Source organism: Oncorhynchus masou, chromosome 30 (assembly GCF_036934945.1).
Source record: "Oncorhynchus masou masou isolate Uvic2021 chromosome 30, UVic_Omas_1.1, whole genome shotgun sequence".
Taxonomy (NCBI): Eukaryota; Metazoa; Chordata; class Actinopteri; order Salmoniformes; family Salmonidae; genus Oncorhynchus; species Oncorhynchus masou.
Genome location: NC_088241.1, coordinates 368,554 through 392,096, shown reverse-complemented (window position 1 = coordinate 392,096; position 23,543 = coordinate 368,554). Strand labels below are relative to the sequence as shown.

At 49.4% G+C, this 23,543-nt stretch overlaps 1 protein-coding gene across 1 annotated transcript; it reads left to right on the top strand.

The window, feature by feature from the left end:
* The first annotated feature begins 480 nt into the window (after positions 1–480).
* Positions 481–23,543, top strand: LOC135521719 (protein virilizer homolog). Its single transcript, XM_064947397.1, is given in 31 exon segments — positions 481–574; positions 1,219–1,331; positions 4,925–5,011; positions 7,155–7,203; positions 7,317–7,479; positions 7,589–7,708; positions 7,898–8,074; positions 8,077–8,130; positions 10,325–11,046; positions 11,147–11,284; positions 11,463–11,689; positions 11,795–12,018; positions 12,021–12,164; positions 12,167–12,319; positions 12,322–12,474; positions 13,196–13,278; positions 16,897–17,379; positions 17,470–17,625; positions 17,814–18,049; positions 18,323–18,572; positions 19,699–19,916; positions 20,047–20,179; positions 20,332–20,481; positions 20,571–20,725; positions 21,976–22,072; positions 22,179–22,342; positions 22,438–22,519; positions 22,522–22,789; positions 22,895–23,047; positions 23,188–23,276; positions 23,279–23,543. Coding segments are annotated over 31 exon segments (5,385 nt in total). The 5' UTR covers positions 481–511; the 3' UTR covers positions 23,360–23,543.

The following is a 23,543-nucleotide window of genomic DNA, read 5'->3' as shown; positions in this document are numbered from 1 at the left end:
AGGCTATTTCCAAATGATACGCTTGGCATATAGGCTGCAGTGGGAAATGTCATTGAAAACAATGTAATGTAACATAATTTCCGCTACTGCTGAGAAAATATTGAGACCAGCCAATCGTGGCAAATTAGTGACATAATTGCAATAAAGTGTATAAGGCCTTTTTTTAAATAAACAGTGATGAAAAATATGTAGATCCATTGTTTTCATTTAAGCTATTGTAAAATATGTAAAATACATATATCAAATATTCAAAGTCAGGCTACCGCCTGTTTTATTACGGCATCTTTAATAATTTATTACGAGAGTGCCATTGCCAGAAGCCTGAATAATGTTGGATGAACTCTCCACTATGCACCGATTTCAGATCAGTTTGAATTTATACTCATTGAAATAAATTCGGTTTAAACTGATTCAGGGTCTGTCTTTACAGAACTGCTTGCCGTCGGGTTTTGAAACCCGGAAACCGTTGTGGCTAGATCCGGAAGTTTACCCCTAGTGAAAACAGAAAAACATGGCGGGGGACACTTTAACGGAGCTACTTTTTCTGGATACGTTCAAACATCAAAGTGCAGAGGTAGCTACATTTGTTAATACCACTTGCTATTTTATCCCAGGAGTGTACTTAGCTGAGATTCCAGTTAGCTAGCTAACTACGACTTCTGATCCCCCCCGTTCCCCTAGGCTAATGCTAACACGGTGGCCACCTTGCATAATAACTCAATCGTCCTTCCAAACTAAGTGTGATGCATTGTTTCCTAAAAAGGTATTAAGTTTTTAAGTAGGTCACGGGTTCTTATATTCAGTGGTCTCTTCTACAGTTGCAGCGGGGATAGGGATACGCGAAACTAGCTAGCCATAACAGATAACGGGACAGTCGGCAACGGCGTGTGCGCAGATTGTTTACCCGCTTGCTACTCACACAGCTAACATGTATGTTTACTTGCTAGTTAGCGACTCACACTGTTTACGTTACACATACAGTTTTCAGACTGTTCATCTTTACAGATATAGCATACAGTTACTGTCTGCAGATGAATACACGAAATTCCCAGTTGTCCCTTTTTGTTTTTGTATGGCACAAAAATTGCTGACTGTTTTTGTTGTGCGCTAACATGGTCTAAAATAAAAATCGAATCACATTTTATTTTTCACATACGCCGAATACAACGGATGTGGTAGGCCTTACAGTGAAATTATTAAAATGTGTTCTGTCTGTAGCTGACCAATGTGGATGTGATGCGGTTCCCGTGTGGGGTCCTGATCACAGAGGTGCGCGTCATTCCTCCTGGAATTAAAGCACACACCAGCCTGCCAGACAACCGGGCATTCGGGTAAGAAACCATCATTCAAGGTGTATAAGGGAGAGCTAAATAAATATATACTACTAGCTATGTGCATGTGACATCTGAGCTGGGATGTGTATGAGGGGAAGTTCAGGGGCCTCAAACAATCACGCATAGGCACAAGTATGTGCCTAAACCATGCGTGGGATCCTTTCCACTCAGTGTGCGATCTATCAATATGAACATTTGCCATGACCGTGCTCACACAGTGCCATGTGGTGGAATAATGCCTTGATCACACAACAGCCACATTGCGCAAAATGGTACGAGCGTCATCTGGATATGTGTTCAACGTAAGTTCAACATTCACCTTCTGCTACCATTAATGTCAAACCGTCTACCATACAATTTGATGCATAAATTCAATAAATCCAATGTATGCATCACATAGAACAGACTGTTACGCAATTCTGCAAGGCAAACGCAGCATTCCATTGGGACTTCTAGTGTACCAAAACGCAATGACGCTGTAGGTGTGATCGAGGGGTAAGTGAACTGTCAAGCGTAGAATGGGGGGAAATATATGTTTAAAATGTCTGAAATTGTGATGGAGTAATAATTCAATCATTTTTCAATGTCATTGTATTTCCATTGTGAATTCAACTGGGCGCAAATGGAGGCCAGGAAAAGCAGTCCAGGAGGCAACAGCAGCCCTCAGACATGCTGACATTGTGGGTCATGTTCAGCAAGGAAGAGGAGGCCTTGGGCTAACTAGCCGTGCTGCTTGGAGTAAGGCCACTGCACCAGAGCGGCGGAAGATGGTAGTGCAGGAAGTACGCCATCAGGAGGAGGCTGCAAGGAGGGCCAAGGCAGTCTCTCTTGCCAAACAGGGACAGTGGACTCGATGGGACAGTGTGGAGAAGAGGAAGATCAGCTGGAAGGATCTGTGGGCCATGGAAGCGAGGCGGTTGAGCTTTTCAATCAGAGCAACATATGACGTCCTTCCAACACCAGTTAATCTTCACCAATGGTATGGTGAAGATCCGGACTGTGCCCTCTGTTCCATGCCAGCCAACCTCAGGCACATTCTCACAGGGTGTAAAACAAGCCTCACCCAAGGACGCTACACTTGGCGTCACAACCAAGTCCTTAAAAACCTTGCGTCCGCCCTGGAGGACAAGCGAGCTGCCACCAACTCCCTACCACCCACAGCAGCATCACACTCCTTACGGACAAACTTTGTCCGCGAAGGGGTTAAACCACCGAAGAGCGGCTCTACACCATTAGAGCGAGACCAGCTGCGCTTGGCCCGCGACTGGAAAATGCTAGCTGACATTGGCCGGCAACTTGTGTTTCCTCCGGAGATCGCAACCACCACCCTAAGACCTGACATGGTGCTCTGGTCCCGTTCACTCAATAAGGTCTTCATCATTGAGCTCACAGTACCCTGGGAAAACTCAGTAGATGAGGCTTATGAGCGAAAACATCTGCGCTATGCTGATCTAGCTGCCGAAGCACGGCATCATGGCTGGAACACAGAAGTCCGACCAGTGGAGGTGGGCTGCAGAGGTTTTGTGGCAACATCTACAACCAGACTGCTTAGAGACCTGGGAATTAAGGGCCAGAGCCAGCGTTCGGCAATCAAAGCTGTATCAGAGGCGGCAGAAGGCAGCAGTCAGTGGCTCTGGATGAAGAGGAAAGACCCCAGCTGGGCCCCGAAGTGAGAGGGCCAGGAGGTATGCGGTCAACAATGCTTGACTCAGGGAGGAGGACGCCCCTGCCATGCATAGTCCCATGGGATGTTGGCTATCAACAACAAGGCAACTCCTATGACTAATTGGGAATGGGACTCAAGCGTAGGATTGATCACCCTGTCGCTGGCCGCCTTTGGGGAGGGTGTATAGTGTGAAAGGCCGAAACACCCTAGGAACCAAAGGTACACTACTGACGATGCGCTCCCCAAATTTCACCACGTTCACTGTTTATTAACTCTTGGAAGTGCTTGCACAACGGATAGTAACATCTCATCCTGTGTTCTTGGAATCATATGCAACATATCTTGACAGGCATATCAATTGACCACCAGTGCATTTTTTTACTATAATAATTCACATAAAGTACAGTCATTTGTTACATGTTTTATTTAACTAGCAAGTCAGTTAAGAACATATTTACAATGACGGCCTACCCCGGCCAAACCCAGACGGTGCTGGGCCAATTGTGTGCCACCCTATGGGACGCCCAATCGTGATACAGCCTGGATTCAAACTAGGGACTGTAGTGACGCCTCTTGCACTGAGATGCAGTGCCCTAGACCGCTGCGCCACTCGGGAGCCCAAAGTTAGAGGCACGTGTGAAAGTGAAACCATTGTTGAAATATGATAAAAGCCTTTAAATAATGGGAAATTGAATGAGAGGTTGATCAAATTTGACACATATTCAACAGATGTTATTGCAGGTGTAGTGAAATGCTTGTGTTCGTAGCTCCAACAGCAGTAGGATCTGTGCAGTAGTATGATCTTTCTCAGAAAGTACTGATTGGTTTTGGAAAATTATATCTGATGAGCCAATCTTCTAGGATTTTTGTGAGGACTTAAGACTTACTTTAAAAAGGCAACCGCATGCCATTCCGGTGCACATCCAAGTGTTGTCCACCCTCAGGTTTTTGGCATTGGGAGCTTGCTCATCGGCATCTCACAGCTTCGATGAGACAGTGTTTTGGATGCAATCATCAGTAAAACAAACTGTAATGTACAATTTCCTTACACCGTTGCCCAACAGGTTGAAGTCAAGAGGGGTTTCTTTGCCATCAATGGGTTCCCAAATACGAACGGAGCAATAGATGGCACCCACATCGCCATAAAAGCACCATCCCAAAACGAGTTGAACTATGTGGATAGAAAAGGCTTCTACTCTTAATGTGCAGGTGATCATTTATGTGATGGGCAGAAGACGCTGCTGAATGTGGTGGCCAATGTTAGCCTATACGCCTACAGGAAGGAGCTGTTGAGGATGGATGGCTTATTCCTGACTGTTGTCTACTCATTTGATGTAGATTTGCCATTGCTAATGCAACTCATTGTTTTACTGGTCAAGCCACAACTGAGAGAGACAAATAAAACATTTTGGTTGTACTCAATCTCTGACACTAGTACCTACTATTAGTACCTACTATTTTCTCAGCTTTCTTTGGTTGCGACGTTGTATATCCTGGTACGGTGTGGTATATTCCCCACGGGCTTTAAAGGGATGATTTTGACCATGTATGATTAATTGGGGGCACTGCAAAATGCAAATAGCCACGGTCGTGCACGAGCACTGAGGTTGAGAACATTTGGTATTTATCAACGATTATCTCCTTCCAGTGTACGTATGAAGCTCGTAGGATTGTTTGATAAATCACACTTTTTCTATGTTTACGAACATTCTAAATTCTGTTCGTAAGAAGTATTTTATAGAAGTTTCTACGCATTATTGATAAATGAGGCCCCAGAGCTGAAATGTTAGTTTGGCCTCATTCTCGCCGTGGTAGTTGGGCGATTTGTGAGGTAAAATCGTAACCGGACAGACGGGAACTCTCATGTGGCTGAAAGGGGGGGCTGAGTGGTGATGTCATATCCTGTTCCTGTCTGTGTTTCCAGGGAGACATCGCCTCATTCCTTCCAGCTGGAGCTTTTCTTCAACAACCTCACTAAACCCAGCAGCGCCTGCTTCCACAGACTGGGCAGGTCAGTAACACTTTGTACATTCTATTTGAATTGAATGTGTTTGTGTAAAAGACATATACAACAGAAATGTACAATGTGGACCCAGAGGATAGCACTTAAAAGTATTCATTAAAGCACTTGTTTCCAAAGAGTGGTTCTCGACTATACCTTTACTTCTCTCAAGCTCTGTATCCCTCTCTCTCTACCTCTCTCTCTCTCTGTCTGTATCCCTCTCTCTCTGTCTGTATCCCTCTCTCTCTCTACCTTTACTTCTCTCAAGCTCTGTATCCCTCTCTCTCTACCTCTCTCTCTCTCTGTCTGTATCCCTCTCTCTCTGTCTGTATCCCTCTCTCTCTCTACCTCTGTCTCTCTCTGTCTGTATCCCTCTCTCTCTGTCTGTATCCCTCTCTCTCTACCTCTTCCTCTCTCTGTCTGTATCCCTCTCTCTCTACCTCTTCCTCTCTCTGTCTGTATCCCTCTCTCTCTACCTCTTCCTCTCTCTGTCTGTATCCCTCTCTCTCTCTACCTCTCTCTCTCTGTCTGTATCCCTCTCTCTCTACCTCTTCCTCTCTCTGTCTGTATCCCTCTCTCTCTACCTCTTCCTCTCTCTGTCTGTATCCCTCTCTCTCTACCTCTTCCTCTCACTGTCTGTATCCCTCTCTCTCTACCTCTGTCTCTCACTGTCTGTATCCCTCTCTCTCTACCTCTGTCTCTCTCTGTCTGTATCCCTCTCTCTCTGTCTGTATCCCTCTCTCTCTACCTCTGTCTCTCTCTGTCTGTATCCCTCTCTCTCTGTCTGTATCCCTCTCTCTCTACCTCTTCCTCTCTCTGTCTGTATCCCTCTCTCTCTACCTCTTCCTCTCTCTGTCTGTATCCCTCTCTGTCTGTATCCCTCTCTCTCTACCTCTACTTCTCTCAATCTCTGTATCCCTCTCTCTCTCTACCTCTGTCTCTCTCTGTCTGTATCTCTCTCTACCTCTGTCTCTCTCTGTCTGTATCCCTCTCTCTCTACCTCTTCCTCTCTCTGTCTGTATCCCTCTCTCTCTACCTCTTCCTCTCTCTGTCTGTATCCCTCTCTCTCTGTCTGTATCCCTCTCTCTCTACCTCTTCCTCTCTGTCTGTATCCCTCTCTCTCTACCTCTTCCTCTCTCTGTCTGTATCCCTCTGTCTCTCTCTGTATCCCTCTGTCTCTACCTCTGTCTCTCTCTGTCTGTATCCCTCTGTCTCTCTCTGTCTGTATCCCTCTCTCTCTCTCTGTCTGTATCCCTCTGTCTCTACCTCTTCCTCTCTCTTTCTGTATCCCTCTCTCTACCTCTTCCTCTCTCTGTCTGTATCCCTCTCTCTCTACCTCTCTCTGTCTGTATCCCTCTGTCTCTACCTCTCTCTGTCTGTATCCCTCTGTCTCTACCTCTTCCTCTCTCTGTCTGTATCCCTCTGTCTCTACCTCTTCCTCTCTCTGTCTGTATCCCTCTCTCTCTACCTCTTCCTCTCTCTGTCTGTAGCCCTCTCTCTCTACCTCTTCCTCTCTCTGTCAGTAGCCCTCTCTCTCTACCTCTTCCTCTCTCTGTCTGTATCCCTCTCTCTCTACCTCTTCCTCTCTCTGTCTGTAGCCCTCTCTCTCTACCTCTTCCTCTCTCTGTCTGTATCCCTCTCTCTCTACCTCTTCCTCTCTCTGTCTGTAGCCCTCTCTCTCTACCTCTTCCTCTCTCTCTACCTCTGTCTCTACCTCTTCCTGTCTCTCTGTTGCTCCTGCCCTCCCAGTATCTGTCTATTTCTCTCTCCCCACCCCTCCCTTTTTTCACTTCCCAGAATGTGTCTATAAAAATATTTGAGAGCTCAAGTCTCACCTGTAGAAGCTGTCAGGGCAGAGACCAATCTGTGACTACTGTCTTAGTCCTTGTTCACTCCGAGACGGGTCGCCAGACACTTAGCCCTGTTGCTGCACCTGCAGAATCACACACAACAGAATATGGAACCCAGAATGCCACATCGATCATTCCAACCGAGAACACAGGCACAACCTAATGTTAGTCAAGCGCTCACAGGCCGTTGTTCACCTGAGAGAGAACTTGCAGTACACCAGCCCCTCTACTGTAGCCTGCTCCACTACTAATGAAAATGTGATAATTCTGTCTCTCTTTCTCTCGCTGTCTCGTCCTTACAGTTTTGAATATGACGAAAACAAGTCCATCGTTTTCAGGCCCAATGGAAAGGTAAAGACTCCTTCCCCCTCTGTCTGTAGAAAGGTCACTGTTCTCTCTACAGGTGAACTGTGTTGTGTGTGTGTCGCTGTGTGTTTGTAATGGTGAGTGTGTGTGTTGTGTAGGTGAACACAGATGGTCTGGTGCTGCGTGGATGGTACACCAGTCTGACGGTGGCCGTGTACGGTACAGCAGAAAGGTCACATGGTCACGACCGGGACTCTCCCCCACCTCCCCCTCCCCCACCCCCCCAACAACAGACGGGCCTCAAGAGGATCATCAAACAAGGTGAGTAAAGACTCATAGTAGGGTTGCCAGGATACCACTATCACAATACTATCATATTTCCCATGGCAAAAAGGAAAACACAAGGTGGACTAAACTGTGTGTGTCTCAGAGTGGGATAAGGAGGAGCAGTATAATGGCAGTCCCCCCAGACCAGCTCCCAGAGGCCCCCGCACCCCTCCTGGACCGCCCCCACCAGATGATGATGATGAGGAGCCGGTCCCAGTGACCGGTAACACACACACTTCTCTACGTCTCTATGTTCATCTCACAGGGACACATTTCATACTGTATATTCAACTAGCTAACCTTGCCAAAAGAAACGTTTCCATGTATTTGTGCAAGCTTGTGTCTGTGTATACCTGATGCCCTCTTTGGTTGCCTTGATAACCAACTGTGGTGTCCATGGTGACTGTCTCAGTTGGAGTGGCCAAGGCGGAGCCGACTGAAAGAGGGGAGGACTACCTGGAGGCGGTCTCACCTGAGCGCAGCTCACTGCCTGCCGACGAACCCTACTCAGACGCCGAGCCTGAGGAAGAGGGGGAGGAGGAAGAGGATGAAGAGCTGGAAGAAGAGGACGATGCACGGACGGAGTGTAGCGCCCTGAGGATGAGGAGGAGGATGAGGGTGAGGAGGAGGAAGAGATGGAGGAAGGTAGGGGGGCTCCTGTGTGACCGCAGGACAGACAGTGTGTGTGTGCTCTGGCATGCTGCTCAGACCCCTCCACCCTGTTCAGATCCCTCAACCCTACACCCTGTTCAGATCCCTCAACCCTACACCCTGCTCAGACCCCTCAACCCTACACCCTGCTCAGACCCCTCCACCCTACACCCTGTTCAGATCCCTCAACCCTACACCCTGCTCAGACCCCTACACCCTGTTCAGATCCCTCAACCCTACACCCTGTTCAGATCCCTCAACCCTACACCCTGCTCAGACCCCTACACCCTGTTCAGATCCCTCAACCCTACACCCTGCTCAGACCCCTCCACCCTCCACCCTGCTCAGACCCCTCAACCCTACACCCTGCTCAGACCCCTCAACCCTACACCCTGCTCAGACCCCTCAACCCTACACCCTGCTCAGACCCCTCCACCCTCCACCCTGTTCAGACCCCTCCACCCTCCACCCTGTTCAGACCCCTACACCCTCCACCCTCTTCAGACCCCTCAACCCTACACCCTCTTCAGACCCCTCAACCCTACACCCTGCTCAGACCCCTCCACCCTACACCCTGCTCAGACCCCTACACCCTGCTGAGACCCCTCCGCCCTACACCCTGCTCAGACCCCTCAAGCCTACACCCTGCTCAGACCCCTCAAGCCTACACCCTGCTCAGACCCCTCCACCCTACACCCTGCTCAGACCCCTCCACCCTATACCCTGCTGAGACCCCTCCACCCTACACCCTGCTCAGACCCCTCCACCCTACACCCTGCTCAGACCCCTCCACCCTACACCCTGCTCAGACCCCTCAAGCCTACATCCTGCTCAGACCCCTCCACCCTACACCCTGCTCAGACCCCTCCACCCTACACCCTGCTCAGACCCCTCAAGCCTACATCCTGCTCAGACCCCTCCACCCTACACCCTGCTCAGACCCCTCCACCCTACACCCTGCTCAGACCCCTCCACCCTACACCCTGCTCAGACCCCTACACCCTGCTCAGATCCCTCCAACCTACACCCTGCTCAGACCGCTACACCCTGCTCAGACCCCTACACCCTGCTCAGACCCCTACACCCTGCTCAGACCCCTACACCCTGCTCAGACCCCTACACCCTGCTCAGACCGCTACACCCTGCTCAGACCGCTACACCCTGCTCAGACCCTACACCCTGCTCAGACCCCTACACCCTGCTCAGACCCTACACCCTGCTCAGACCCCTACACCCTGCTCAGACCCCTACACCCTGCTCAGACCCCTACACCCTGCTCAGACCGCTACACCCTGCTCAGACCCCTACACCCTGCTCAGACCGCTACACCCTGCTCAGACCCCTACACCCTGCTCAGACCCTACACCCTGCTCAGACCCCTACACCCTGCTCAGATCCCTACACCCTGCTCAGACCCCTCCACCCTACACCCTGCTCAGACCCCTACACCCTGCTCAGATCCCTACACCCTGCTCAGACCCCTCCACCCCTACACCCTGCTCAGACCGCTACACCCTGCTCAGACCCCTACACCCTGCTCAGACCCCTCAACCCTACACCCTGCTCAGACCCCTCACCCTGCTCAGACCGCTACACCCTGCTCAGACCCCTCAACCCTACACCCTGCTCAGACCCCTACACCCTGCTCAGACCCCTACACCCTGCTCAGACCCCTCCACCCTACACCCTGCTCAGACCGCTACACCCTGCTCAGACCCCTACACCCTGCTCAGACCCCTCAACCCTACACCCTGCTCAGACCCCTCACCCTGCTCAGACCGCTACACCCTGCTCAGACCCCTCAACCCTACACCCTGCTCAGACCCCTACACCCTGCTCAGACCCCTACACCCTGCTCAGACCCCTACACCCTGCTCAGACCCCTACACCCTGCTCAGACCCCTACACCCTGCTCAGTGCTGTTATAACCAGCCTAACCAGCTGTAATCATAAGGCTTAGAGCCATGGCTGTTGCTGCTGTAGTATCAGATCCACTTGCATGACAAACTAACTGTGCCTGTCTGCTGTGGTTCTCTAACATTGGTTGAGTGAACTGTAATTAATGTTATTAATGTTTTAGCACTTATGTGAGTGTTGTGAGTGAGGCCTTTTCTTTTGCTGTGTTTGTTGTTTTACAATATTTATTCCTCCTTCACCCTCCTTCTCTCACCCTCCCTCCTCTCTCCAGGTGATGATGGTTATGAGAAGATCAGTAGTGATGAGGATGACTTGGACAATGGGAGTTTTAAGCTGCCCAGTTTTGACATTGACTATACCCCTGAAGACCTGGCCTCTGTGCCCCCAGTCCAGTACGACCCCTACGAAAGAGAGCTACGCCCACTGCTCTACTTTACCCCTCCCTACAAGACCCGCTTCGACTCCCAGCTGGAGAGGGCTACGGGGGCTGTGTGTGTTGGTCCAGAGGGGCCTGGAGGTGGAGAAGGGGCAGAGGCTGAGGTTGTTGTCCAGATGAGAGAGCTCCTGGCTGGGATAGGAGAGGACCGTGACTCCCGCTGGGTCACGGCCCTAGAGCAGGCATCAGGGCTGCTTGCTAGAGGGCTGGGCTTTCTGATTGGACAGGGGGAATGGGAGGGGCCTATTGGAGCTCTGGTCCAATGGGCTCTCCAGGGTCTTAGCATGGAGATAGCTCTGACCCAACCCATTGCTCTAAACCTCAGGCAGCTGAAAGCTGGAGCTAAGCTGGCTTCCTGCTTGGCTGAGTGCCCACAGGGCCTCACTGCACTGCTGCATGAGGGAGCCCTGGAGCTCCTACTGGAGCTGCTCCAGGTGGACCATGTGTCGTCCACACTGAAGCTGTGTATCCTAAGGGCTCTGGATGCTCTGACCAGTGCCCCCGCTGGTGTGGAGGCCTTCCTACAGGAGGGGGAGATGGAGAGGAGTGGATACCAGGTGAGAGGGGCCATAGACATACATGGGTACACATGAAGACCTTATAATAGAGAGGCTGCGTGTGTTTCTAACTGAGGTTGTGTGTTGCCCCCCCCCGCAGCGATTGGTGCAGCTGTTCCTGGGGGAGGAAACCGTGCGGGTGGTAACTGCGGGAAACGCCATTCTGCAGAAAGGCCACGCCTATGAGGTTATGACTGACCTGCAGAGGACAGCGGCAGCCTGGAGCGAGCCTCTGCAGGTAAGCACACGCTGACTGGAGATCTGCGTTTTAAGAACAGTTATTTGGGTCTGATCAAGTTTCCCAATTCATAACCTGTTCCAAGTTCAGTGTGGAACTCTGATGTTTCTGAGGTTCTACTGTCCATATAACTACTACAGTATATCAGTATATAAGAATTATCAGTGTTATATTTCAGGATGAGGGGGAGGAGCCTGACATAGCCATGGAGGAGGAGATCTCATTAGGCCCCTCCCCTGTCAGCGAGGCTGAGCTGGATAGGTCGGCTGGGGTTCTAGAAGAGTTACATCACCTTTTAGAGACCGCCCCCCACACCATGGTTCAGCCCCCTGGAAAGGCCTTCCCTACAACCGCACGCATTACTGGTCCACAGGAGAGAGACGACCCCTACCCTACACTGTACAGGTATGTACAACACCGACACACACACACACACACACACACACACACACACACACACACACACACACAGTCATTTGTACTAATAACTCTCCCCCCCCCACCCCACAGGTACATGCATGCATGTCACTTCCTGGAGAGCTCGGCGGTGGTGTTGTCAGCAGCAGTGGCGGCAGGGCATACAGGTGTCACTCACGCCGTCAGGGAAGTCCTGCACTTTCTGTCTCTCACCCAATCAGGACTGCTGTTCATGCTGGCCCATCCCACGCCTACCAACCTGCTGCTCCGCCTCCTAGCAACCATCGCTGAGGTTGAGGGAGAGGAGCCTATGGTCACTGGGGCGACGGCGGGTTCTCGGGCCCCGGATTGGGTGAAGAGGGTTTGGGGGTGTGGCTGATGCAGGCGCTGCATGCCCTCCAGAGCGTGTCTGAGCTGATGAGTCACGTGACTGCCGGTGGGGAGGGAGGGGTGGGGCTAGAGGAGGGGACAGTGCGGAGGTACTGAGCATGCTCCATGCCCTCTACCTCATCACCTTCACACAGACTGGGAGGAGCGCTGTGGCCCATGTCTTCAGCCTGGAGAACAACCTCTCCTGTCTGGTTACGCTGCTGCAGCACCACAGCAAGGACGGACACGGGAGGCCAAGGCCCGGAAGGCGGTGACCTATAACTATGCGTGTATGCTGGTGCTGATGGTGGTTCAGAACTCCAGTGATCTCCGTAACATGGAACAACACGCTGCTCCTCTACTCATCCTGGCCAAGGCTGATGACACCAACGCTAAACTACAGGGTGCGTAGCTCCTGACCCCTGACTATAACAACGCCAGGTTGGTATCCAACCTTAACCCCTAACCTCTGACCTATAACTCCAAACCAACCTTATCAACAATGGGTGAACTGGTAGTCCCTAAACCTTCATCTTAAAAATACTTCTACACCCAACTCTATCATTGTAATGACATAGCCCTACCCATCACCCCTTAGAAATGTGTTGAAGGCCTCCCAAGTGGCGCAGCGGTCTATGGCACTGCATCGACGGATTCGATCCCAGGCTGTATCACAGTCGTCCGTGACCGGGAGACCCATGAGGCGGCGCACAATTGGCCCAGCGTCGTCCGGGTTTGGGAGGGTTTGGCCGGCTGGGATTTCCTCGTTCTATCGCGCTCTAGCGACTCCTTGTGGCGGGCCGGGCACCTGCAAGCTGACTTTCGGTCGCCAGCTGGACAGTGTTTCCTCCGACATGTTTGTGCGGCTGGCTTCCGGGTTAAGCGAGCGGTGTTTCAAGAAGCAGTGTGGGTCGTGTTTCGGAGGACACATGGCTCTCAACCTTCGCCTCTCCCGAGTCCGCAGGGGAGTTGCAGTGATGGGACAAGACCGTTACTATCAATTGGATATTACGAAATTGGGGAGAAAAGTACCCACAAAAAACGTGTTAAACTACTATTCAGAATTCCTTGCGAAGGTGAACTGCAACACTAAGTGATCCTCTCAGTGTTGGTGTTGTGTTCCAGAGCTGAGTCAGTGGCTGGAACCTCTGGACAAGGTGAAGTTGGAGATGGGCAGCATCCCCAGCCTCATAGACTACATCAAACAGGTGAGCCGTTACACTACATGTCCCCAAGGAGTGATAACCTGTTGTTGCTGTTTGTTTAATCCTTCATAATGATGACATGGCTGCAGGCTCCCTACGCGCACACACACACACACCCACACACACACCAACTTGCTTTGATATAACTAGCTGACTAAACTCCACTCCAAGGTGAAGGAAGATTCTGATGAAATCCACCAACAAGTGAAGCAGAGATCAGGCCTTGTGGAATTCAGCAACGACTACATCGATTCACCCAAGGTCAATACTTAAAAATATATATATTATAATTATGAAACGCTTAACTTGTACCTGTGTTGCCCTCTGTAGTTGCATGCCTTTCTTTGTTAGCTGAAATCCATACTTTTTCAATAAACGTTATTCAAAAACATCCACCAACTGTTTCCTTTTGAGATGCAATTGACAAATGCTAATTTGCGCTGAGTTGCCATCTTAGAGCAACAGCAACGGGAAAACAGTCTGTGGTTGTATTTGATTAGCGTCCATACTTGAAAAAGTATGGATTTCAGCTAACAAAGACAGGCACGCAAGTAAAGGACAAACATAAGTACACGGTACCCGTTTCATAATCCTTTTTATTCATATAGTCGGACCTAAATTCCACAAAGCATGTTCTCTGCACCACTCCTTTGGTGGATTTCAGCAGAGATGTCCTTCACCATGGAGTCAGCATGTTTGATTTGAATTATTAGGATCTTCAATGGCGACAGCTAGTCTTACTGCGGTCCCACTGGGGTTCCGACTGGGGTCCCACTCGGGTCCAACAGGGGTTCCCACTGGGGTTCCGACTGGGGTCCCACTCGGTTCCAACAGGGGTTCCCACTGGGGTTCCGACTGGGGTCCCACTCGGGTCCAACAGGGGTTCCCACGGGGGTTCCGACTGGGGTCCCACTCGGGTCCAACAGGGGTTCCCACGGGGGTTCCGACTGGGGTCCCACTCGGGTCCAACAGGGGTTCCCACTGGGGTTCCGACTGGGGTCCCACTCGGGTCCAACAGGGGTTCCCACGGGGGTTCCGACTGGGGTCCCACTCGGGTCCAACAGGGGTTCCCATGGGGGTTCCGACTGGGGTACGACACATAACAAAAAAGACATTTGAGACAAAAGACTTGACAATTTAAAAACATTAACGTGTGTGTGTGCGCATCGATCGGTTATACATACATGTCAGTACATATGCACAACAAGTAGGTCACATGCGGGAGAGGCCTTGTGCCGTGAGGTGTTGGTTTATTAGTTTTTTTTAAACCAGGTTTGCGGTTCACTTGTGCTGTATAAGATGGAAGGGAGTTATATGCAGTCATGGCTGTGTATAATACTGTACACTTCTTTGAATTTATTTTGGACCTGGGGATTGTGAAAAGACGCCTTGTGGCATGTCTGGTGGGGAGTGTGATTGTGTGTGTGTGTGTGTGTCAGTCCTGTGTGTAAGTTGACTATGCAAACCATTTGGAATTTCCAACACAATGTTTCTTATAAAAACAAGAAGTGACGCAGTCAGTCTTTCCTCAACCCTTAGCCAAGAGAGACTGGCATGCATAGTGTTCATATTAGCCCTCTGGTTACAATGAAGAGCAAGATGTGTCGCTCTGTTCTGGACCAGCTGCAGCTTAACTAGGTCTTTCTTTGCAGCACTTGACCATATGACTGGACAATAATCAAGATAAGATACAACTAGAGCCTGTGGAGTGTGGTGTCAAAAAAGCATCTTTCCAACCAATGAATCTATGTTTTGACCATGACCGTTTACAATCTAAGGTAACACCAAGTAATTTAGTCATCTCAACTTGTTCAACAGCCACACCATTCATTACCAGATTGAGCTGAGGTCTAGAACTTAGGGAATGATGTGTACCAAGTATAATGCTCTTAGTTTTAGAGATGTTCAGGACCAGTTTATTATTGGCCACCCATTCCAAAACAGACTGCAACTCTTTGTTAAGGGATTCAGTGACTTCATTAGCTGTGGTTGCTGATGCGTATACAGTTTAATCATCAGCATACATGGACACACATACTTTGTGTAATGCCAGTGGCAGGTCATTTGGTAAAAAAAAGGAAACAGTAGAGCGCTTAGAGAGCTGCCCTGTGGTACATGCAAATAGTTGTGACAGTGGCTGACCCAGATCTTGGAGAGAGAGAGAGCGCGCGCATCTTTGGAAAGTATTCAGACCCCTTGAATTTTTGCGTTACCGCCTTATTCATCCTGTTTCCATTGATCATCCTTGATGTTTCTACAACTTGATTGGAGTCCACCTGTGGTAAATTCTATTGATTGGACATGATTTGGAAAGGCACACACCTGTCTATATAAGGTCCCACAGTTGACAGTGCATGTCAGAGCAAAAACCAAGCCATGAGGTCGAAGGAATTATCCCTAGAGCTCCGAGACAAGACTGTGTCGAGGCACAGATCTGGGGAAGGGTACCAAAACATTTCTGTAGCATTGAAGGTCCCCAATAACACAGTGGCCTCCATCATTCTTAAATGGAAGAAGTTTGTAACCACCAAGACTCTTCCTAGAGCTGGCCTCGCGGCCAAACTGAGCAATCGGGGAAGAATGGCTTTGGTCAGGGAGGGGACCAAGAACCCGATGGTCACTCTGATAGAGCTCCAGAGTTCTTCTGTGGAGATGGGAGAACCTTCCAGAAGGACAACCATCTCTGCAGCACTCCACCAATCAGTTATTTATGGTAGTGGCCAGACGGAAGCCACTCCTCAGTAAAAGGCACATGACAGCCCGTTTGGAGTTTGCCAAAAGGCACCTACAGACTCAGACCATGAAACAAGATTCTCTGCTCTAGATTGAACTCTGTGGCCTGAATGCCAAGCCTCAAGTCTGGAGGAAACCTGGCACCATCTCTACTGTGAAGCATGGTGGTGGCATCATCATGCTGTGGGGATGTTTTTCAGCATCTGAGACTGGGAGACTAGTCAGGATCGAGGGAAAGATGAACAGAGCAAACCTGCTCCAGAGCACTCAGGACCTCAGACTGTGGAGAAGGTTCACCTTCCTACAGGACAACAACTCTAAGCAAACAGCCATGACAATGCAGGAGTGGCTTCGGGATAAGTCTCTGAATGTCTTTGAGTGGCCCAGCCAGAGCCCGGACGTGAACCCAATCAAACATCTATGGAGAGACCAAAAAATAGCTGTGCAGCAATGCTCCCAATTCAACCCAATTAAAAAAAAAAAATGGGAGAAACTCCCCAAATACAGGTGTGCCAAGCTTGTAGTGTCATACCCAAGAAGACTCGAGGCTGTAATCTCTGCAAAAGGTGCCTCAACAAAGTATTGAAAAAAGGGTCTGAATACTTATGTAAATCTGATATTTCATTTATTTTTGTAATATATATTTGCAATGTTTATTTTTTTTAACTGTTTTTGCCTCGTCATTATGGGGTATTGTGCGTAGATTGAAGGGGAAAAAAACAATTTTATCAATTTTAGAGTAAGGCTGTAAAGTAACAAATGTGGAAAAAGTCAAGGGGTCTGAATCCTTCCGAATGCACTGTGTGTGGCTGATGTAATGTGTATTATTGGTCATATTACTAACAGAAAAGCCATTCTGTCCTGTCTGTCCCGTGTGTGTCCCTGTAGAACGTCCAGAACGTGTTGACTCTAGAGGGAAGTGGACTGATCTCTGCGCTGAGGGTCCTCTGCCAGATCGCCTGTCCACCTCCCGCCGTAGAGGCTCAGCAGAGAGATCTGAAGTGGAGTCTAGCAGGGGTGCAGTTGTTTTCTGGGGAGGGCTTGGACACGTGTGTTTGTGTGCTCCAGAAGCTGTGTAGCGTGCTGCTGCCTGCCTGGCGTGTGCACGGACACATGGGACCCACCCCACAGCGCTGTATGATCCTTGGCGTGTGCGCTAACACGCTAAGGCTGCTGCGGACCATGCTAACAGAGCTGTTGCGCAGCGGGGCCTTCCAGTTCAGGGACACGCGTGTGGCGAGCACGTTGGTGACTCTACACATGGTCGTGTGTTCAGCCCCGTCCTCTGGACGTCTAGACTGGGAGGAGACCAAGGTTCAGGCCCTCATCGTAGATGTGCTGCTCACCTTCACACAAGGAGTCAGCGAACAGGTAGAGCTCTTTTCTGATTGACCTTTAACATAATGTTGTGTGTGTGTGTGTTGCGTGCGTGTAATAAATTGGGTATCATTTCCCCTGTAGATGACCCACACAGAGGAGACTCTGCTCAGTAACACATGGTCTCTGATGCTGAAGGAGGTGTTGGGCTCTCTACTGAAAGCACCAGAGGGACTCTTCTCTGGCCTCACCCTGCTGTCTGAACTGCTGCCACTTCCCCTGCCCATGCAGAGCACGCAGGTACACACACACCTGCTGCTTCTCATGTTGCTACAGCCATCATCAGCAACAGTCTGGAGGTCGTCGGATTGACACTTAACAAACTAATCAATGCATGAGGATTGAAAGCTGTAGGACTTTCATGTTGGAAACATCTAAACCGAAGGGAAACAGATTTCTAGTTGTGTGTTGTGCCGGTCCCCCTCCAGGTGATCTCTGTCCAGGACGTGGCTGTAGCGTTGAACACCAGGAAGTTGTGGAGCATGCACCTGCGGGTGCAGTGGGGTGTGTTTGCGGACGCCCTCGGGTGTGTGTGTGGAACTAGCTGTCCTCCGCTGCTGGCCATGCTGCGACGTGTGTGTGTCCAGCTGGCTGACCTCTCCTCTGCCACCGCCACCCTCATCATGAAGACCCTACTGGAATTCCTACTGGGGGAACTACAGCCGTAAGACAGTCGCAAACACACCCTTATGCACCTCTTGAACTAAGATGGCAAGCCAAATAAATCCCAAATTGGCTTTGGATATTATTTCACGTCCATATTAGAACCACCATGCTACCTTCTCTGATGTGTGTTTTTGATTTCGGTATGTGTGGTTGTGTTTTTGATTTCGGTATGTGTGGTTGTGTTTGTGATTTCGGTATGTGTGGGTGTGTTTTTGATTTCGGTATGTGTGGTTGTGTTTGTGATTTCAGTATGTGTGGTTGTGTTTTTCAGTGTTGAGGGAAAGAGTCCGGGTTGGGGGCAGGTGCTGCGTCTCCTCTCTCTATTCGACACCCTGGTTTCCCAGAGAGCCTGTAAGATCGCAACGTTACACTTGCTCTCTGGCTCCACCCCTGGAGATGAGCCATTGGCTGATGTCTTCCCCCTGCTACTGTCCCTATTGGTTCCCGCTGCTGACCACGCCCTGCCACAACAGCACTGTGCAGAGCTGGTGGGGACTGTCCTGCAGTCACTGTGTGACCAGGTAACACACAAAGCACCTGGTATTGTATGATGCTAATGCACTTCATCCACTAGCTGTTGTCTTTCCTCCAGCTATAACAATGGAGAGGTATGGGGTGAATTGATGCGTGTTATGTTCATAAACATGTAGGTCTTTGTGGATGCTCTTTAGTCTGAACTATCTGTCAGATTAGCAGGGGGTTGTATATCAGTCCCAAGACATTGATCTGACTTTCATTTATCTGCATGTCCAGCTGTTATATTTAGTCTCACAATGCAGTGTTTTACCATGTTCTACATGGTAAGGGCTACAAGGGCTACAAGTAGAACACCTAGCTATTTGACATAAACAGTTGCATTCAGGAGTTTTATTGACAGAGCAAAAACCCGATAGAAATGTAGTTATAAGAATGCTCTAAGTACAGAAATGGTTTGCTCACTGGCAAATTAATATCTAACTAGTCAGTGACAACTGTTCAGAGTTTATAACAGCAACTATGTGAGCTTATCACAGTGTTATAGACACTATGTCCTGGGATTTACTATGGTCTTCTATGTAGAAGAACCCCTTAGTGTTATAGACACTATGTCCTGGGATTTACTATGGTCTTCTATGTAGAAGAACCCCTTACAGTGTTATAGACACTATGTCCTGGGATTTACAATGGTCTTCTATGTAGAAGAACCCCTTACAGTGTTATAGACACTATGTCCTGGGATTTACTATGTTCTTCTATGTAGAAGAACCCCTTACAGTGTTATAGACACTATGTTCTGGGATTTACTATGGTCTTCTATGTAGAAGAACCCCTTACAGTGTTATAGACACTATGTCCTGGGATTTACTATGGTCTTCTATGTAGAAGAACCCCTTACAGTGTTATAGACACTATGTCCTGGGATTTACTATGGTCTTCTATGTAGAAGAACTCCTTACCTTCTAACGACTCTTGTGTAGTTTATGAGCATCAGAGACGAAACATGTTACGTGTTTGTGTTCCTGACAGTCAGCCTTTGCCAAGCATCTCAAATCATTCTGACTCTACAGATGTTTTTGTAAACGGTGGGGCTCATTGGGTTAACTCTGCTGTGTGTGTGTGTGTGTGTGTGTGTGTGTGTGTGTGTGTGTGTGTGTGTGTGTGTGTTAGGACATCTCTCTGGTGGTACCCCACCCAGCTGAGGGGTGTGTGTCAGAGGCTGAGCAACTGGCCAATGCCCTGCCAGGACGGGAAATGATCTCATCAGTGTGCGACTCTCTGATGGAGGTTTTGGGGAGCGGAGAGAGCAGTGCCGCTCTGCTCCTCACCTGTCTCAGGACACTCATGTTCCTCGCAGAACATGACTATGGACTCTACCACCTCAAAGGGTACACACACACTCCTCACTGCCAGGAATTTAGATCAATGCAAGTGTAGCATGTGTATATAGACAATAGTAGTGGTTACAGCACTGAACCCTGTGGAACACCGAATTCAACTTTAGAGGTGTGTTTTTAGGGCTCTGAAGAAGCACAGTGCCAGTGTGTGTGCTCTGTTGAAGAGACAGGTGTTCTCCTTCAGGAAAGACTCGGCTGAACTCCTCTCTGCTCTGCTGGACTTCCTACGACAGATCCTCAACACTGACCCTCTGGTAAAACCCCAAACAAGTCCATTTCAACATGATCAACCATTATTAACATGATCAACCATTATACAGTCAATCATTATCTGCCGATGTGAAGGCCAATCCGCCCGTATTACATTAATTATCGTCTCTGTCACTCTCTCTCTTCTCATACCCAGGGTTGCTGTGGGGAGGAGAGTGGAGGGGAAGAGTCCGGGCTGGTTCCGCCCCCAAGGTCTGTGGCTCTGACTGGCTCAGAGATGAAGGCTCTGCTGCAGTGGGAGGAGGCTGACACACACCCTCTAAACAAACTAGAGAAACACATCACGGTACACACACACACTTTATGCATAGTAATGATTATAAATACAAATCTCTGGTCGGAAGTAGTGGAAGTAACTGTTGTGTGTGTTTGTAGAAGCTGTGCAAGGAGGAGGATTCATTGGAGACCCTGTTGGAGAATGTGATTGGTCTACGACAGACGCTGGAGAGCACTATGGACACATCTTCTCCCCCTGAGATGGAGCCCACTCTACCCAACCCTGACACGCTATTGGCCCAATTCAACCACAGGTACCGCCCACTGACACTGTTGGCCCAATAGATACCGTTAAAGCTGCAATATGTAACTTTTTGTGCGAGCTGAACAAATTCACATAGTGAGTTATAGATCTGTCATTCTCACTGAACGCACGTCTATAAGCGGTAGGTCTGTTATATGTATGCTATTTTTATGCTTCCAGTTCTTAAATTTCATTTTTGCATCTTTTACTTTCGGTTTTGCACACCAGCTTCAAACAGCAGAAACAGTCATAGAAGATATATTTCACTGAAGCAATAAGGCCCGAGGGGGTGTGGTATATGTCCAATATCAAATCAAAGTTTATTTCTCATGTGCGCCGAATACAACAGGTGTGTGTAGAGTGAAATGCTTACTTACAGGCTCTAACCAATAGTGCGGGAAAAAAAGGTGTGTGTGTATGTGGGTGTGTAGGTAAGTAAAGAAATAAAACAACAGTAAAAAGACATTTGAAAATAACAGCAGCGAGGCTATATACAGACACCGGTTAGTCAGGCTTATTGAGGTAGTATGTACATGTTTTTAATTAATTTTTTAAATTTTACCTTTATTTTACTAGGCAAGTCAGTTAAGAACAAATTCTTATTTTCAATGACGGCCTAGGAACAGTGGGTTAACTGTCAGTTCAGGGGCAGAACGACAGATTTGTACCTTGTCAGCTCGGGGATTCGAGCTTGCAACCTTATCGGTTAATAGTCCAACGCTCTAACCACTAGGCTACCCTGCCGCCCCATGTAGGTAAGTGACTATGCATATATGATGAACAGAGAGTAGCAGTAGCGTAAAAAGAGGGGTTGGCGGGTGGTGGGACACAATGCAGATAGCCCGGTTAGCCAATGTGCGGGAGCACTGGTTGGTCGGGTCAATTAAGGTGGTATGTACATGAATGTATAGTTAAAGTGACTATGCATATAAGATAAACAGAGAGTAGCAGCAGCGTAAAAGAGGGGTTGGGGGGGAACACAATGCAAATAGTCCGGGTAGCCATTTGATTAGCTGTTCAGGAGTCTTATGGCTTAGGGGTAAAAACTAGTGACCAGGAAATGACAGAGAGATTTCTGCAGAGTGCACCTTTTAACAAAAGTGCAATTTTAATCAACTGTTTTTTAAATTATGGCATGTATGAACTCAAGCCAAATTCCCCAAACAGATTGTCTTGAATGACCCACTGACATGCTATGGACCCAGTTTTGACCCGAAGCTGTGTGGGTCCTGTTCTGACTGTCTGTGTTCTCTCCTGCAGGACGGTGTTTGTGTTGTCAGAGGTGTTGGATGAGCAGCTGAAGGCTCTGTGGTTCTCCCCCTTCCACACTGACGACATGGAGGCTGAACTAGACATGGTGAGACACCTGGGTGTTGTTTGTGTGTGTGTGTGTGTGTGTGTGTGTGTGTGTGTGTGTGTGTGTGTGTGTGTGTGCGTGTGTGAGTAAACCTTTCTGTCTCTAGGTGAAGGTGGACCTGCTAGGGCTGGCCCAGGAGTGTTGTCCAGAGTTGGACCTGAAGTCAGAGCTGGAACGCTCCTTCCTGTCTGAGCCCTTGTCTCCCAGTCATACCAAAACCAACAAGGGCTTCAGGCTGGGCAAGCACAAACACGAGACCTTCATCACCAGGTACACACACTTTTATCACCTTCAGGTACATAATATGATTGTATGTGACCCACATGTTAACAAAGATGCCTGTGTCGTCCTCTTCCTCCCTGCAGTGGTAAGTCAGACTACATCGAGCCAGCTAAGAGAGCCCACATGATGGCTGCTCCTCGCGGTCGAGGTAGGGGGGGGGCTTCGGGGGACAGCCCTTTCGCTCCAACGACATCTTCCGCCAGCGCAAACAGAACACTTCGCGCCCTCCCAGCATGCACGTGGATGACTTTGTGGCGGCGGAGTTTAAAGATGTTGGGACTCCCCTGGGCCTGTTGCCCCCCAAGCGACCCCCTAAGAGCTCCCCCAAACCCCCCACCAGAGGCCTGTTCACTGGGAACAGAGGCAGGGCTGCTTTCCACAGCCAGCAGACACGCTTTTTCACCCCACCGCAGCCTAAAGGAGTGCTGCTGTCTGGTATGTTGACACACACACAAACAGATCGCTGTAAACTAACAAGTGGGTCTGTTGTCTTTTAAAGAAACTTTGACTAACATGTCTTCCCATCCCCCTCCCTTCTAGGTAACTATAATGCCCGCCGTGAGGGTGGGCGAGGTGGCACGTCGTGGAGTGGTCTGTTGCCACCGGTTACCCACAGAGGAACATACAGTGATGCCAGGGGCGGGCAGAGCAACTTCACACGCGGCCCCCTGCCCTCACGCCAGCAGCCTGCAGGTACACACATACTCGTATGCACACGTACATACTGTATAAACACACACATACATATTCAGAGAACAACATGAATACAAGATAATACTTTCATGCACAATTACTGATGGTCACCCTTGTTCTTCTCGCTCCCTCTCTTCCAGGTGCATATCGCCTGGCTCCGCGGGACCGTGCCCCCCGAGGTCGTGGGGGTACAGGCCTGTCGTGGCTGAGTCAGGGAGGAGGAGGGGGGAGGGGGTCCCAGGGGGGAAGTTTAGCGGTGGGGGAGGCAGTGGAGGAGGGAGGGGACGACACGTTCGCTCCTTCACCAGGTAAACAAACCTGGCCAATGACTGCAGCCCGTCACGGCTCTTAACGGACCAATCAGGAATAATGAGTTCATCATCTCCATGGAAACGTGTCCTCTGTGGGATTCTATTGATGATGTGTGGAATTTGTTGTATTATGTTTTAGTTCTTTTACATTGTTGTTCAGACTCAATAAAGTTCTGTGATTGAGA